This window comes from Pecten maximus, chromosome 8, assembly GCF_902652985.1.
Source record: "Pecten maximus chromosome 8, xPecMax1.1, whole genome shotgun sequence".
NCBI lineage: Eukaryota > Metazoa > Mollusca > Bivalvia > Pectinida > Pectinidae > Pecten > Pecten maximus.
This window is the reverse complement of record NC_047022.1, coordinates 4037596-4055456: the sequence shown is the minus strand read 5'-3', so window position 1 is coordinate 4055456 and position 17861 is coordinate 4037596. Positions and strand designations below refer to the sequence as shown.

At 37.3% G+C, this 17861-nt stretch overlaps 1 protein-coding gene across 1 annotated transcript; it reads right to left on the bottom strand.

The window, feature by feature from the left end:
* Positions 1-9545: 9545 nt before the first annotated feature.
* LOC117333767 lies at positions 9546-15444 on the bottom strand. The gene is made up of 2 exons (XM_033893190.1): positions 15182-15444; positions 9546-12547 (listed from the first exon to the last, which is right to left on the bottom strand). The coding sequence occupies exon 2, from the start codon at positions 12532-12534 to the stop codon at positions 10978-10980; it is 1557 nt and encodes a 518-aa protein (XP_033749081.1). The 5' UTR covers positions 12535-12547; positions 15182-15444; the 3' UTR covers positions 9546-10977.
* Between the last annotated feature and the right edge of the window lie 2417 nt (positions 15445-17861).

Genomic DNA, 17861 nt, shown 5'->3' with positions numbered 1-17861 from the left:
CCGGTTCAGATTTCCCGAAATTATAAAAATCAAATTTAAATTTAACAAATCATTTCTAAATCATAATATTGGATATGAAAACGACAATAACTGTAATTACCGTAGCAGATATCATATTAAATTGTAAAAACAAAATTGCGGTCGCCAGATAATTAAGTGGCGGCCGCCAGATAAATAAATACCTCCTTGATTTAAACATATTTTTTTGCATCAATATATACAAGAGGATTGGGCACAAGTTTTCAAACTTATATGAAGCCCTTTCCTAATTATCATGATTTTTTACAATTTTTTTTATACAAGATGACATTTAAAACATTAACAATTATATTTGGAGAGAGAGAGGGAGAGACTGAGAGAGAGAAACAGAGAGACAGAGAGACCGAGAGAGAAGTATTACGATTCGAATACCTCCTTAATTTATATTATGACAACAAAACAATGTAAGGTATTTCTTAAATTCAATTATTCAACTTGAGTGTCGTTTCCATAAAAACTTATATCTTATATGATATATAATTTCCACTTCGGTAGTGAATTGCATATAATATATTATGTGAATCTAAATAATACATTACTCTGTTTTAGGCCAGATGTTATATTTTAAATGCGACATGAAGGATTAAATAATATCGTAAAAAAACTTTCTCCTAATCCCCTTAATTATGACAAATTTAAACAGATTCCCGAATAATCACAAAAATGGCTGCATTGCCAATTTCATCACATTTGACATTCCGTTAATATATTGTAGTCGAATGGAAACGGAAATGATATTGTAGTCCAACGGAAACGGAAATAATATTGTAGTCCAACGGAAATAAGGGTAAGGGAACCAGACTAATCTCGTCAATGCCGTCAGGCTAATATTTTGCCACGCCTCGAAATGGACATTTCCTGTCAAATAAAAGTTCGTGTTTGAAGTTTAGTTGAGCAGGCGTGAAATTGTTAAGTTCCGTGTGCAAATAGTGTCGTCTGCAAAAGGACAGCAGCCATATTTGAAAGCTATGAATTGCCAAAGATTTTACCAGAAGAGGGAGAAAACTAGCTCGATGAAAGAACCAAAGAACGTTCTGCCCAGGAGGAAAAAAGGTGGTATTATTTATTTCAGATAAACTTAACAAATGAAAGCAGGTAGTCTGTCTATACATATTCTCCAAGATTCCAAAGCATATTTCCTTGGAAATTACACTTTAATTTAAACATATTTTATTGCAAAAAATTTACAAACGGATTGGGTACAAGTTATCACAACTTATGTGATCACCCTTTCCTTAATAATGTACAAAATAAAGAAGAATATACAATTGGTATATTATACATAAATTTACATCATTAAACCATTTTTTTGGGAGGAGAAAAAGAGAAAATGGGAGGGATAGGGTTGGCGAGGGAGAGAGAAGGGGATGAGGAGAAACAGAAGGTGAGGAGAAAGGGAAGAGAATAAATCAGTATTTTTATTATTTAAATCTATTGCTAGTTTTGATAAAAGTATGGAAAGAATATTTCTGAATTACATTCAAATGATAAATCTTCGTAACCGAATAAAAGTAAATCTAAATCACAAGGTATTTATAAATTCATATTGTTCAGGTGTTCCATAAGGACGTTCCTCTCAACAGTATAAAGGCTACATTGAAATAAAAATTGATGCGCATTTTCACACATGTATCTTTACATGAACAGCTAGATGTTTCCACAAGGTTAACCCGGAATAGGTCATAGTTAAGAGAACTACATTGATATCTCAGCTTCGTATGTATAATATTTAATTTACGATCCCCCATGCCAAAATATGAAGGAGAAAAAGCAACAACGGGTTTTAAGAATTGTTTTAATACATTTAGCGATATTGATGACTTTATAGATTTTTCGAGGTTATTCCAACAACGAAGTGTAGAAGGGAAAAAAGAAGAATTTGTTGATGAAAAGCTGTAAAAAGGAGTTCTATAGTTTCCCATAATTCTTAGTGAATAGCCAACATGATCTTGTACTGTAGAGGGGAGTCAGGAAGAAAGATATGTATTGAGGTGTTTGATGATTATACATTTTATAAAAGAGCTGCAGTTTTTTTTTCTTTTTCTTCTTCTTACACTGCTGGGTCAATAGTCTTTCCACACAATCTAATTCTGCTATATACACCCCATGTACTTTTTCAAAGAATTTTCCTGAATTTGTTGATTGGCCGATTCTAACAAAAGTTTGCACACTGAAAAAATTAATTTCAAGTTCATATTCATAATAATTCCATTTACTTTCGTTGCCGTCAACATACAGAAACACGCTTGAAAGGCATTCGCGTTCAAGAACACGAAAGCCCCTTTCGATGAAGGACTTTCTATCCTTCTAGCAATTGTCCTCAACATGTGTCTTCTTAAGAAGTTGTCTATCGCGGAATATTGGAACGTTCTGCTACCGAGAAAAGTATCTGTTTGGTTCAGGAAAGTCATGTCTAGGAACAGATTCCAAAACATTATGAAATTTCATGTAGCAGAATTTCAAAGAATGTTTTCGAGACAGGTAACTGAAAATAAAAAAAACTGATACAAATGACGAAGATATAATTGTTTATGACTTGTGCCCTGACCGAGCCTCGATCGCACGATCTACGGCACTTTGTCATCTAGCCCGAAATTCTGCAGCTTACCATTATAATAAGATCGTGAGTTCGAGGCCCGGTCAGTACACGAGTCATAAAATTGTCTTTCTTCTTTCTATATTTCATATTTCATATCAACATATTATGTCATAAACGCTATTTGTTGTTGATCCAAAGATTTGAATTTCCTGTTGTTATTGTAATGTTTTAAATAAAAGACACTGCAAAACATTTTTTTTATAAATTTACCTCGCGGTAGTTTGCCTCCCCTATTTTTTAAATTCTTTCCATAACATAAGCATAGTAGGGTAATACACTGTATTTATATTTATGCAGTCATATACTGTTATTGTATATACCTATAGATTGACATAGCATCCTTGTGACCTCACTTGACCTTTCAAACTGCGATTGTAGATAAAATAAATCTGAGACAATACCTCGGCCACTGTTTCGTGAACTGATAGAGAAATAACAACTGAATGTGTTTAGAGGTATTCTCATTCCTGAAACCAGCATATGATCCAGCCTGTTGGTTTCGGCCCTTATCATCAATTAGTAACAACCATTTCAGACGTTACGTGGTCCCTAAAAGAGAACTATATGTCTATGAAACGTTAGTTGGAAGTAGAGGTCACAGTGTCATGCGACAGTATATTCCATCTAAAGCATCGAAATATGGCGTTAAGTTCTGGATGTTATGTGAAGCCACTACAGGTTACATTATGCAGATGTCCGTCTACGGAGGAAAATAGTTTGATCCGACACCAAGAGGCTAGCTTCAAGGCACTAATGTTGTTCATGACATCTGTGCGTCAGAACTTTTGAATAAAGGGTACCATGTCTTCTGCGACAGCTTCTTTTGCTCCATACATCTAGGAACAGTACTTCTGAGATGTAGAACCTATCTAACATGTAGTTATATATATGTCACAGCCCAACTGAAAAACAAAATAACATTCCCTGCTGCTGATAGTTCCGTTTATTTTCCCCGACGTGGACGAGACAACAAGAAATAGACAAAACCCTTTCACCAACTGGTCATAGTTGTGTCAAAATGTCGTTTACATATAATATGTATATGTTCCTGAGCAAAGGACCCCAGAGGATACGTCCTCGATGCTCTATACCGACCGACTGCTCTGTACCGCGAAAGTATTAGGGCTTTGTCAACATACACACGCACGAGAACAAGGCTCGGGACAGAAAGACAAAAGTGGCTTGCCAAGGCTCGCCAGTTTTGTCTTGCTTTACCCTCGCCAAATTACAGCTTATATTTTAAGACACTGACCATGTATTGTATTTATCCTGCAAAAGTCATAAAAATAATCATCATTAATAATCATTTTGAAGTGAAACGGTGTCAAAAATAACAGAAATATGTTCGCCTTTTAAACGTAGACTTTCACTTTGAAGTAGGTCTGTCGAACTGACGCACGTGCTAAGATTCCAAAATACAGCTGTTTTCCGTCACTGCCGTATACAGCAAAAATATATACGGTGGGTGTATTCCGACAATGCGGTTGGAGTTGCAGGATAAATAAAAATATACAACTTATACACTTACATTGTATAAACATCTCCCACCTTTTGCACGACATTCTCACCTATCACACCTGGACACATAACACTGTCAAATATAGACACACACGAACACTACCGACAGGTGGTAACATACCATATATGGACATACACATCAACGTACGAACAGTAACGAATACTACACAGACAAGACACTGACAGTAAACTTTGGACCACATGTACTTAGCCATACAGATACAAGTTAGTAATTAAAAAATAATTTACCTAATACATGTATATATATATATATATTATCGGTTCATGCCACGGCATTTTAGTTGATTGAGTTCCTTTAGAAATATTGATATGAATTGAAATTAAAAAAACAAACAAAATCATGCTGGTTAAAGTAGCGAAGGACCCAAATAATTTTGTATAAAATAGAAACATGTAATAAACTATCATCAAATAGTAAAATGAGTTAACGCCACATGTCTGCGGCGCCGTGTTAGGTAAACTGCATAATATAAACATACGGAGTTGTACTTGTAATATAGTAAGCTGTATGTACAAACTATATCGTTGTACGTACAAGATACAACGTTGTACCTACATAATACTAAGTTGTACGTACAATAATACTAAGTTGTACGTACATAATACTAAGTTGTACCTACATAATACTAAGTTGTACGTACATAATACTAAGTTGTACGTACAAGATACAACGTTGTACGTACATAATACTAAGTTGTACGTACATAATACTAAGTTGTACGTACATAATACTAAGTTGTACGTACGTAATACTAAGTTGTACGTACAAGATACAACGTTGTACGTACATAATACTAAGTTGTACGTACATAATACTAAGTTGTACCTACATAATACTAAGTTGTACGTACATAATACTAAGTTGTACCTACATAATACTAAGTTGTACGTACATAATACTAAGTTGTACATAAAAGGTACTAAGTTGTAGTACGAGAAGCTAAGTTGTTCGTACAAGATACTAAGCTGAACGTATAATATAATAAGCTGTTTGAACAAGATACTAAGTTGTACGTACAGGAAACTAAGTTGTACATACTTCTTGGTATCTTGTACGTACAACTTAGTTTGTACAAGATACTACGTTGTACTTAGGAGAAGCTAAGTTGTACATACGAGATACATGTACTTAACTGTCGAAAACAGTTTGTCATAGTAATGACAGCTGTAACATCTCTTATTAGGCCATTCTTGGTTATAGCCTTTTGCCTCCTTTGATCAGACCTCGTTAACCATTTGACTCATTTAATCAATCCCCCTTAACCATTCGTCTCCTTTGATTAAACCTCGTTAACCATTTTTTATCAATCCCCGTTAACCATTAGTTAAACAATATTGCTTATAGTATCGAACGCACAGATTATGGGTGTGAATTTAGGTGTCTTTCGGATATACTGTACATGAACAACAGTATATTTATATCAATTATCCTGTTTACTACTGTAACTACGTTACTCTATTTATAGAATCTTCTTTAATGAGGAAAGACAGAGAAAATAATATAAGGGAAGTTCTTTTTTTCAGGGGCACTAGTTTACAAATAGTATTATATATATCAATTGATTTCCCAAAGAAGATGATAGATCATCAGAATTAAAATATATTTTTAATTATTATTGTAATCACTAACAACCCTTGATCCAGCTTGTATTATTGTTACAAACCAAATTCATTTTTTCGGCATAGCCGTCTAATTTGGTTTTGGCCCCGGATATGACGCGACAGGTGGCGTTCTGGTCAAGAAGAAGTATGTGATTGGTCAATGTAGCGGTCAATGCAAAATGCTGAATATGCAAATGTTGTGACATATACGGAAACAAAAATGGCTTCCAATGTGAATCGACTGCGGTTGAACTATAACTATGACAGGAGGTGTTCAATATGTGTTGACATATCTTGTGTGACAATTGATCAATGTGTGTTGACATATCTTGTGTGGCAGGTGTTGTTCAATGTGTGTTGACATATCTTGTGTGACAGGAGTTGTTCAATATGTGTTGGCATATCTTGTGTGACAGTTGATCAATGTGTGTTGACATATCTTGTGTGGCAGGTGTTGTTCAATGTGTGTTGACATATCTTGTGTGACAGGTGTTGTTCAATGTGTGTTGACATATCTTGTGTGACAGGTGTTGTTCAATGTATGTTGACATGTCTTGTATGACAGGAGTTGGTCAATGTGTGTTGACATGTCTTGTGTGACAGGAGTTGTTCAATGTGTGTTGACATGTCTTGTGTGACAGGTGTTGTTCAATGTGTGCTTGCGAATACGATTTTCATTCGCTGTCAATATCAAACAACTTTTGATATGAATCTCGTGTTCACTGATCCCTAAATAAATACAATTATACTACATATTTACTGTTTGATGTCATATACAGAGTAAACTAGAAAACATATCTGTACATATCACTGCTTATATGTCACGCCGAAAAATATCAACCTAAATTAATATTCTAAGTATACCCCCGCAACGAAGTTAAGATCGGAGTATCCTTGAATCAGGTTGTCCGTCGTCCGTCCATCCGTCTGTAGGCACAACGATCTGCCGGCTACTTCTCCTAAACTACCGAGGGTATTTCAACAAAACTTGCTGGCAATAATCATAGCATTTTAGATTTGCGTAATCTATATAAGGTTTCCGATCAGTCAGCCAAGATGGCAAAAACATGGACAAAACTAATTCGCTATAACTATTTTATCATAAAATGGAAATCAATAAAACTTTCTGGAACGGTCGGTTACAAGATGAACTTTAATTTTGTATTATAAAGTTTTAATTAAGAATGAAATGGTGCCATAGAGATGACTTCTGAATGGTCGAAATTTAAATATTGTCCGATTTGATAAAATTTAGTCTATATGTTTACCATAGAACACTGTTTACTTTTGCATCCTCAATTTCACATTTTAAGAAAATGGCTGCCATTTAGTGGCTTCTAATTGGTCAAAATTTACAAATTTCTATTTCAATGAAAATCGGTTATTAGGGGTATTATGGGACTGCGAATTCAACTGAGTGGGTTTTCTTTGCTGTAGTAACCACATAGAGGCTTCTTGATGGTCAAAATTTAAATATTGTTCAATTTTGATGAAACTTTGAATAAAGTATGTATTAAGGGGACTGCGAATTCAACTGTTATGGTTTAGCTGCCATAGTAACCAAATGCTGTAGCTTCTGATTGGTGGAAATTTAGATATAATTTGATTTCTAAGGAAATTGGTTGATAGGGGTTTCAAGGATCGCAAATTCCACTGCATTGCTCTTGTTGCCATAGAGACCCAATTGGGAATATGGGAGGCACTTGTGGAACTTCTGGAATGGTTTCCCATTACTATAATGAAGTCCTTGTCATATACATGTAAATGTAATGGGTAGAATTTACCTACCAATTTTGGAAAGCTAAAATGAACTTGACCCCGACCCTATGTTACAAGACTACAATTTATTCCATTATTCTACAAATAACCTTGTGGCTGTCGTGATGTATGGGTTGACCCCCGGACGACAGTTCTAATTTCTTCTGTCACTAAATGCAACATTTGCAACGACAAATGTGGTAATGTTACACTTCTTCTCATGCTTATTTCATAATTAGTTAAACATTGTAATAGAGAAACGTACTCATTTGTGTGTATGTGGCAACTTGTGTAAGTATTGATAATGGAAAGATTTGTCACCCGACAACAAAATTATAAACTATAACTTACCTTAAAGGAATGATGTGGTGTCTAGTTCGGGTATCTGGGCCAGGTATCCGTCCAAGTGTCTAGTCCAGGTATCCGGTCCAGGTGTCCAGTTTAGGTATCCGGTCTAGGTGTTTAGTTCTGGTGTCTAGCTTAGGTATCCGGTCAAGTTGTTTAGTTCTGGTATTTAGTTTAGGTATCCAGTCCAAGTCTTTAGTTCTGGTGTCTAGTTTAGGTATCCAGTCCAGGTGTCCAGTTTAGGTATCCGGTCTAGGTGTTTAGTTCTGGTGTCTTGTTTAGGTATCCGGTCAAGTTGTTTAGTTCTGGTATTTAGTTTAGGTATCCAGTCCAAGTGTTTAGTTCTGGTGTCTAGTTTAGGTATCCAGTCCAAGTGTTTAGTTCTGGTGTCTAGTTTAGGTATCCAGTCCAAGTGTTTAGTTCTGGTGTCTAGTTTAGGTATCCGGTCCAGGTGTCCAGTTTAGGTATCCGGTCTAGGTGTTTAGTTCTGATGTCTAGTTTAGGTATCCGGTCTAGGTGTTTAGTTCTGATGTCTAATTTAGGTATCCGGTCTAGGTGTTTAGTTCTGATGTCTAGTTTAGGTATCCGGTCTAGGTGTTTAGTTCAGTGTTAGTAAATACGTCCCCTTAATTAGAAAGCAGACCTCCTAGGCCATCAATGTTAGTAAATATGTCCCCTTAATTAGAAAGCAGAAGTCACAAGCCATCAATGTTAGTAAAAACGTCCGGTTTATTCGAAAACAAGACTCTCAGGTCACAGGAAAGGTCACATTATAATGACACATCATGTCTGTCTCAGTCTGGTACAGAAAAGGTCACATTGTAATGATACATCACTGTCTGTCCCAGTCTGGTACAGGAAATGTCACACTATAATGATACATCACTGTCTGTCTCAGTCTGGTACAGGAAAGGACACATTATAATGATACATCTCTGTCTGGCCCAGTCTGGTACAGGTAAGGTTACATTATAATGATACATCTCTGTCTGTCCCAGTCTGGTACAGGTAAGGTTACATTATAATGATACATCACTGTCTGTCTCAGTCTGGTACAGGTAAGGTTACATTATAATGTTACATCACTGTCTGTCCCAGTCTGGTACAGGTAAGGTTACATTATAATGATACATCTCTGTCTGTCCCAGTCTGGTACAGAAAAGGTTACATTGATGCATTTCTGTCTGTCTCAGTCTGGTACAGGAAATGCCACGTCTGTCTGTCCCAGTCTGGTACAGGTAAGGTTACATTATAATGATACATCTCTGTCTGTCCCAGTCTGGTACAGGTAAGGTTACATTATAATGATACATCTCTGTCTGTCCCAGTCTGGTACAGGAAAGGTTACATTATAATGATACATCTCTGTCTGTCCCAGTCTGGTACAGGTAAGGTTACTAATAAAATCTATTACAGAATTTTAGCCCGAAACTGAGATAACCCGATCTCGATCACTTACAGGTAATAGATTTTTTTTCTCGCACCTCTTACATATATCTAGTTGTATTATAACAACCCATCTATATATGCGTTTAGAGTGTAAGAGTATCCCGTCTGGGGCCTCCCGGTTCAAAGCCGATTAACCACTTCATCTGCGCTTCGAATTCAGTCCTTTCGCGTAAAAATATAGTTCGGTTATATGATAGAAGAAAAACAATGATCAATCGGTACATATTATTTTAATAATAAAAAAACAACCAACCAAACAATGCATAGTAATTAAATACATGACAAAAACAGTTTAAATGCACATATTTCTAATAATATTGGTTAACTTGCGCGGATGAATACATGAATGGGTTAAAATTCCGCCAAAACTCACGTAAAGGTACCAGACAGATCGGACGAGATAGACAAATCTAGCAATGGGTATCACGTGAGATTTCCCTGTCTGAGGTGCGAGAAATCATAATGTTACATTCCAGTAATGTCCCAGTCTGGTACAGGTAAGGTTACATTATAATGTTATATCTCTGTCTGTCCCATTCTGGTACAGGTAAGGTTACATTATAATGATACATCACTGTCTGTCCCAGTCTGGTACAGGTAAGGCTTCATTATAATGATACATCACTGTCTGTTCCAGTCTGGTAAAGGAAATACCACGTCTGTCTGTCCCAGTCTGGTACAGGTAAGGTTACATTATAATGATACATCACTGTCTATCCCAGTCTGGTACAGGAAATGCCACGCCTGTTTGTCCCAGTCTGGTAAAGGAAATACCACGTCTGTCTGTCCCAGTCTGGTACAGGTAAGGTTACATTATAATGATACATCACTGTCTATCCCAGTCTGGTACAGGAAATGCCACGCCTGTTTGTCCCAGTCTGGTACAGGAAATGCCACGTCTGTCTGTCCCAGTCTGGTACAGGTAAGGTTACATTATAATGATACATCACTGTCTATCCCAGTCTGGTACAGGAAATGCCATGCCTGTCTGTCCCAGTCTGGTACAGGAAATGCCACGTCTGTCTGTCCCAGTCTGGTACAGGAAATGCCACGTCTGTCTGTCCCAGTCTGGTACAGGTAAGGTTACATTATAATGATACATCTCTGTCTGTCCCAGTCTGGTACAGGTAAGGTTACATTATAAGATACATCACCGTCTGTCCGAGTCTGGTACAGGTAAGGTTACATTATAATGATACATCTATGTCTGTCCCAGTCTGGTACAGGAAATGCCACGTCTGTCTGTCCCAGTCTGGTACAGGTAAGGTTACATTATAATGTTACATCACTGTCTGTCCAAGTCTGGTACAGGTAAGGTTACATAATAATAATACATCACTGTCTGTCCCAGCGGTCCCAGTCTGGTACAGGTAAGGTTACATAATAATAATACATCACTGTCTGTCCCAGTCTGGTACAGGTAAGGTTACATTATAATGATACATCACCGTCTGTCCCAGTCTGGTACAGAAAGGTCACAATGATACATATGTGCATGCCCATATTTTGTTTTTGAAAGGTTAAACAGGCGTTAATTTCACACAGGTGTTTAAAATTTGTGTCGAAGATAGATTTTATCTTGAATTGGACAAAAATGGAATGTTGTCCGAACCGTTAATATGGGACAAGGTGCACTCTCTAAATGTCTATGAATTAAACTTTCCGAATGTTGTATAATATTCCAAAAATGACGTGAATCTAAAGAAGATACACATTGGAAGGAAGATATCATGCACAAACCTCAGTAATTCTTTGGGGAGATGATCGTGTTTCATGGTATGCGCAGTAGATATGAAAAAGCTATCCGTAAACCAGAAAACAAAGTTACTTATCATGATGAATATCAGAATTGATTCAAGCAGATTGACGTTAGACCGAGGATCAGATTTTTTACACCGGTTAGCGTAAAGGAGAAACACAACTTGAAGGTAATCCTGGAATGTACTGAAGACATTGGTGAAGAAAATCAGTTTTGCATTTTGGTCAGGAGATACGTCAGCACCAATCGCTTTCCAGATATGACTCATGAATAATCCAAACGCGGACAGTAAGTAGACATAGTCCCGGGACTTGAGACCTTTGGTCGATTCGTCAGGAGTACAGTACTGTACCAAACAAAAGAAACCAACAAAGGTTGCTACAATCATCGTAGTTTTCATCGTTAGTTCATATATCTGGACGAGGTACTGTATTCTGTATCCATCTCCTATACCCAACGTAATGATAACATAACAGGCTATCAGTCCCAGGCCTACCGTTATACTCACTGCCAGGGAAACCATTTGGTGTAATGTTCTTCTGCCTCTGATTTCAGAATATTGGGGTTCGGTTACCCTCACGGAATTGAGAAGGGGCTGTGATTCCGCTCCGAAATTTGTTTCCGTGTACGCTGATAATCCGTTATCGGAGTTATATGCTTGTTTGGGAGACCAAATCTCAAGAAGTATTGTAATGGACAGAAGCGCAAACTCGACAAAAGTTGGATCTACAAAGGGTTTAGCTGTATGCAGAAGAACAGTCATGGTGCTATTGTTTTCCAAGCAATGCCTTAATTGGCTCCCATGGTTCATTTCCATCAAATACAAGAATGTGTTTTTCATCAGATAAATGTACAAGATAACTGATATATTGGCAGTTATAAGCAAAAACATGGCGTAATTTATTGCCGTGCTATGTTTCAGTTCGTACGGAGAAAAATATGAAATAAAAATGATATCCATAAACAAGGACAGGATGAGTATAATGTTGAAACAAAATAAGACATTCCAACATAGTCCACCGTGTGTGTTTAAACACTCGATCTGTTTCCCAACGAACAAAACGCAATATAATGCCGACGACAGACCGAAAATCCATATGAATATCATCTGTAGTTTTCTAGTGTGGGCGTGTCTCTTAGTCGTAACAACGGAATGAAGACCATGTCTCCTTACTAAGCATCCCAGGGAACAGACGATGATTATACCACAAATCATTATCATCGACAGTAGGATGAGAACGACGACGAAGCGGGTCTCCGCGTGTGTGGGTAATCGATTACTGACGGTCAATCCAATAACTAACGCAAAAAATATCAGAATGAGGACACGAGATGATATTGAACAATCATAATACCGGTAACCATTCGGACGTCTTCGATAATTCCCGGCTGTAACAGGTAGAATGATGAACGACATCCATAACTTGCCACACAAGAAATCCATGGTCGGTTGAAATCTAGAAATAAAATATTTAAGTGACTATATGCTTGGGTTTTGTAAACTGGACTAATAATCGTCAAAATTGGTATGATATCAATAAAGACCTAATTCTGATGTGTTATATATGCCCAGTAGGGATATGATATAAATAGAGACGTAATTATGATGTGTTATATATGCCCAGTACGGATATGATATAAAAAGACCAAACCCTGATATGTTATAATGCCCATCTTGTGAGTATGTTGACGAGTAAACAGTTAACATTGAAAACTCATTCATTTTCGTTATAGATACACTGTTGCTGTTTTGTCTTAAATGTATCAACTTTATTAACAGAATCTAAAATCAAGGAAACTCCAGATTCCCGACTATCAGTCACTTAACTCGACCTTTACCTACACCGTAATCAGCAGAAACAACTAAACTGTATGATAACTGTGAGGATTTTAACTCCACCGCTGTTTCAAAGTAACATTCTTGCTTTCTCTAGAGTTTCATATACCCCAGATAATTTAATATTGAATGTCCCCGATTTTCATGACAGATGTTGACTCATCACGGAAACAAGTCGATGAAGACCAACAGGAAAATCCTACGGCTGACGCATGATCTCATTGGTAAATATTTCCTTTTGTGACGGGAGTTGTTCAATATGTGTTGACATATCTTGTGTGACAGTTGATCAATACGTGTAGATATGTCTTGTATGACAGCTGTTCAATGTGTGTTGACATGTCTTGTGTGGCAGGTGTTGTTCAATGTGTGTTGACATATCTTGTGTGATAGGTGTTATTCAATGTGTGTTGACATGTCTTGTGTGATAGGTGTTGTTCAAGGTATGTTGACATGTCTTGTGTGACAGGTGTTGTTCACTGTGTGTTGACATGTCTTGTGTGACAGGTGTTGTTCAATGTATGTTGACATGTCTTGTGTGACAGGAGTTGTTCAATATGTGTTGTCATATCTTGTGTGACAGTTGATCAATGTGTGTTGACATATCTTGTGTGACAGGTGTTGTTCAATGTGTGTTGACATATCTTGTGTGACAGGTGTTGTTCAATGTGTGTTGACATATCTTGTATGACAGGTGTTGTTCAATGTGTGTTGACATATCTTGTGTGACAGGAGTTGGTCAATGTGTGTTGACATATCTTGTGTGACATGAGTTGTTCAATGTGTGTTGACATGTCTTGTTTGATAGGTGTTGTTCAATGTGTGCTTGCGAATACGATTTTCATTCGCTGTCAATATCAAACAACTTTTGATATGAATCTCGTGTTCACTGATCCCTAAATAAATACAATTATACTACATATTTACTGTTTGATGTCACATACAGAGTAAACTAGAAAACATATCTGTACATATCACTGCTTATATGTCACGCCGAAAAATATCAACCCAAATTAATATTCTAAGTATACCCCCGCAACGAAGTTAAGACGGGGGTATCCTTGAATCAGGTCGTCCGTCCATCCATCTGTAGGCACAACGATCTGCCGGCTACTTCTCCTAAACTACCGAGGGTATTTCAACAAAATTTGCTGGCAAGAATCTTTGAGCATTTTAGATTTGCGTAATCCGATCAGTCAGCCAAGATGGCAAAAACATGGACAAAACTAATTCATAACTATTTATCATAAAATGGAAATCAATAAAACTTTCTGGAACGGTCGGTTACAAGATGAACTTTAATTTTGTATTATAAAGTTTTAATTAAGAATGAAATGGTGCCATAGAGATGACTTCTGAATGGTCGAAATTTAAATATTGTCCGATTTGATAAAATTTAGTCTATATGTTTACCATAGAACAATGTTTACTTTTGTATCCTCAATTTCACATTTTAAGAAAATGGCTGCCATTTAGTGGCTTCTAATTGGTCAAAATTTACAAATTTCTATTTCAATGAAAATCGGTTATTAGGGGTATTATGGGACTGCGAATTCAACTGAGTGGGTTTTCTTTGCTGTAGTAACCACATAGAGGCTTCTTGATGGTCAAAATTTAAATATTGTTCAATTCTGATGAAACTTTGAATAAAGTATGTATTAAGGGGACTGCGAATTCAACTGTTATGGTTTAGCTGCCATAGTAACCAAATGCTGTAGCTTCTGATTGGTGGAAATTTAGATATAATTTGATTTCTAAGGAAATTGGTTGATAGGGGTTTCAAGGATCGCAAATTCCACTGCATTGCTATTGTTACCATAGAGACCCAATTGGGAATATCGGAGGCACTTGTGGAACTTCTGGAATGATTTCCCATTACTATAATGAAGTCCTTGTCATATACATGTAAATGTAATGGGTAGAATTTACCTACCAATTTTGGAAAGCTAAAATGAACTTGACCCCGACCCTATGTTACAAGACTACAATTTATTCCATTATTCTACAAATAACCTTGTGGTTGTCGTGGTGTATGATTTGACCCCCGGACGACAGTTCTAGTTTCTTCTGTCACTAAATGCAACATTTGCAACGACAAATGTGGTAATGTTACACTTCTTCTCATGCTTATTTCATAATTAGTTAAACATTGTAATAGAGAAACGTACTCATTTGTGTGTATGTGGCAACTTGTGTAAGTATTGATAATGGAAAGATTTGTCACCCGACAACAAAATTATAAACTATAACTTACCTTAAAGGAATGATGTGGTGTCTAGTTCGGGTATCTGGGCCAGGTATCCGTCCAAGTGTCTAGTCCAGGTATCCGGTCCAGGTGTCTAGTTTAGGTATCCGGTCTAGGTGTTTAGTTCTGGTGTCTAGTTTAGGTATCCGGTCAAGTTGTTTAGTTCTGGTATTTAGTTTAGGTATCCAGTCCAAGTGTTTAGTTCTGGTGTCTAGTTTAGGTATCCAGTCCAGGTGTCCAGTTTAGGTATCCGGTCTAGGTGTTTAGTTCTGGTGTCTAGTTTAGGTATCCGGTCAAGTTGTTTAGTTCTGGTATTTAGTTTAGGTATCCAGTCCAAGTGTTTAGTTCTGGTGTCTAGTTTAGGTATCCAGTCCAAGTGTTTAGTTCTGGTGTCTAGTTTAGGTATCCGGTCCAGGTGTCCAGTTTAGGTATCCGGTCTAGGTGTTTAGTTCTGATGTCTAATTTAGGTATCCGGTCTAGGTGTTTAGTTCTGATGTCTAGTTTAGGTATCCGGTCTAGGTGTTTAGTTCAGTGTTAGTAAATACGTCCCCTTAATTAGAAAGCAGACCTCCTAGGCCATCAATGTTAGTAAATATGTCCCCTTAATTAGAAAGCAGAACTCACAAGCCATCAATGTTAGTAAAAACGTCCGGTTTATTCGAAAACAAGACTCTCAGGTCACAGGAAAGGTCACATTATAATGACACATCATGTCTGTCTCAGTCTGGTACAGAAAAGGTCACATTATAATGATACATCACTGTCTGTCCCAGTCTGGTACAGAAAATGTCACACTGATGCATCACTGTCTGTCTCAGTCTGTTACAGAAAATGCCACGTCTGTCTGTCCCAGTCTGGTACAGGAAATGTCACGTCTGTCTGTCCCAGTCTTGTACAGGTAAGGTTACGTTATAATGATACATCACTGTCTGTCCCAGTCTGGTACAGGAAATGCCACGTCTGTCTGTCCCAGTCTGGTACAGGTAAGGTTACATTATAATGTTACCTCTCTGTCTGTCCCAGTCTGGTACAGGTAAGGTTACATTATAATGATACATCACTGTCTGTCCCAGTCTGGTACAGGAAATGCCACGTCTGTCTGTCCCAGTCTGGTACAGGTAAGGTTACATAATAATAATACATCACTGTCTGTCCCAGTCTGGTACAGGTAAGGTTACATTATAATGATACATCACTGTCTGTCCCAGTCTGGTACAGGAAATGCCACGTCTGTCTGTCCCAGTCTGGTACAGGTAAGGTTACATTATAATGTTACATCACTGTCTGTCCAAGTCTGGTACAGGTAAGGTTACATAATAATAATACATCACTGTCTGTCCCAGTCTGGTACAGGTAAGGTTACATAATAATAATACATCACTGTCTGTCCCAGTCTGGTACAGGTAAGGTTACATTATAATGATACATCACCGTCTGTCCCAGTCTGGTACAGAAAGGTCACAATGATACATATGTGCATGCCCATATTTTGTTTTTGAAAGGTTAAACAGGCGTTAATTTCACACAGGTGTTTAAAATTTGTGTCGAAGATAGATTTTATCTTGAATTGGACAAAAATGGAATGTTGTCCGAACCGTTAATATGGGACAAGGTGCACTCTCTAAATGTCTATGAATTATACTTTCCGAATGTTGTATAATATTCCAAAAATGACGTGAATCTAAAGAAGATACACATTGGAAGGAAGATATCATGCACAAACCTCAGTAATTCTTTGGGGAGATGATCGTGTTTCATGGTATGCGCAGTAGATATGAAAAAGCTATCCGTAAACCAGAAAACAAAGTTACTTATCATGATGAATATCAGAATTGATTCAAGCAGATTGACGTTAGACCGAGGATCAGATTTTTTACACCGGTTAGCGTAAAGGAGAAACACAACTTGAAGGTAATCCTGGAATGTACTGAAGACATTGGTGAAGAAAATCAGTTTTGCATTTTGGTCAGGAGATACGTCAGCACCAATCGCTTTCCAGATATGACTCATGAATAATCCAAACGCGGACAGTAAGTAGACATAGTCCCGGGACTTGAGACCTTTGGTCGATTCGTCAGGAGTACAGTACTGTACCAAACAAAAGAAACCAACAAAGGTTGCTACAATCATCGTAGTTTTCATCGTTAGTTCATATATCTGGACGAGGTACTGTATTCTGTATCCATCTCCTATACCCAACGTAATGATAACATAACAGGCTATCAGTCCCAGGCCCACCGTTATACTCACTGCCAGGGAAACCATTTGGTGTAATGTTCTTCTGCCTCTGATTTCAGAATATTGGGGTTCGGTTACCCTCACGGAATTGAGAAGGGGCTGTGATTCCGCTCCGAAATTTGTTTCCGTGTACGCTGATAATCCGTTATCAGAGTTGCATGCTTGTTTGGGAGACCAAATCTCGAGAAGTATTGTAATGGACAGAAGCGCAAACTCGACAAAAGTTGGATCTACAAAGGGTTTAGCTGTATGCAGAAGAACAGTCATGGTGCTATTGTTTTCCAAGCAAGGCCTTAATTGGCTCCCATGGTTCATTTCTATCAAATACAAGATTGTGTTTTTCATCAGATAAATGTACAAGATAACTGATATATTGGCAGTTATAAGCAAAAACATGGCGTAATTTATTGCCGTGCTATGTTTCAGTTCGTACGGAGAAAAATATGAAATA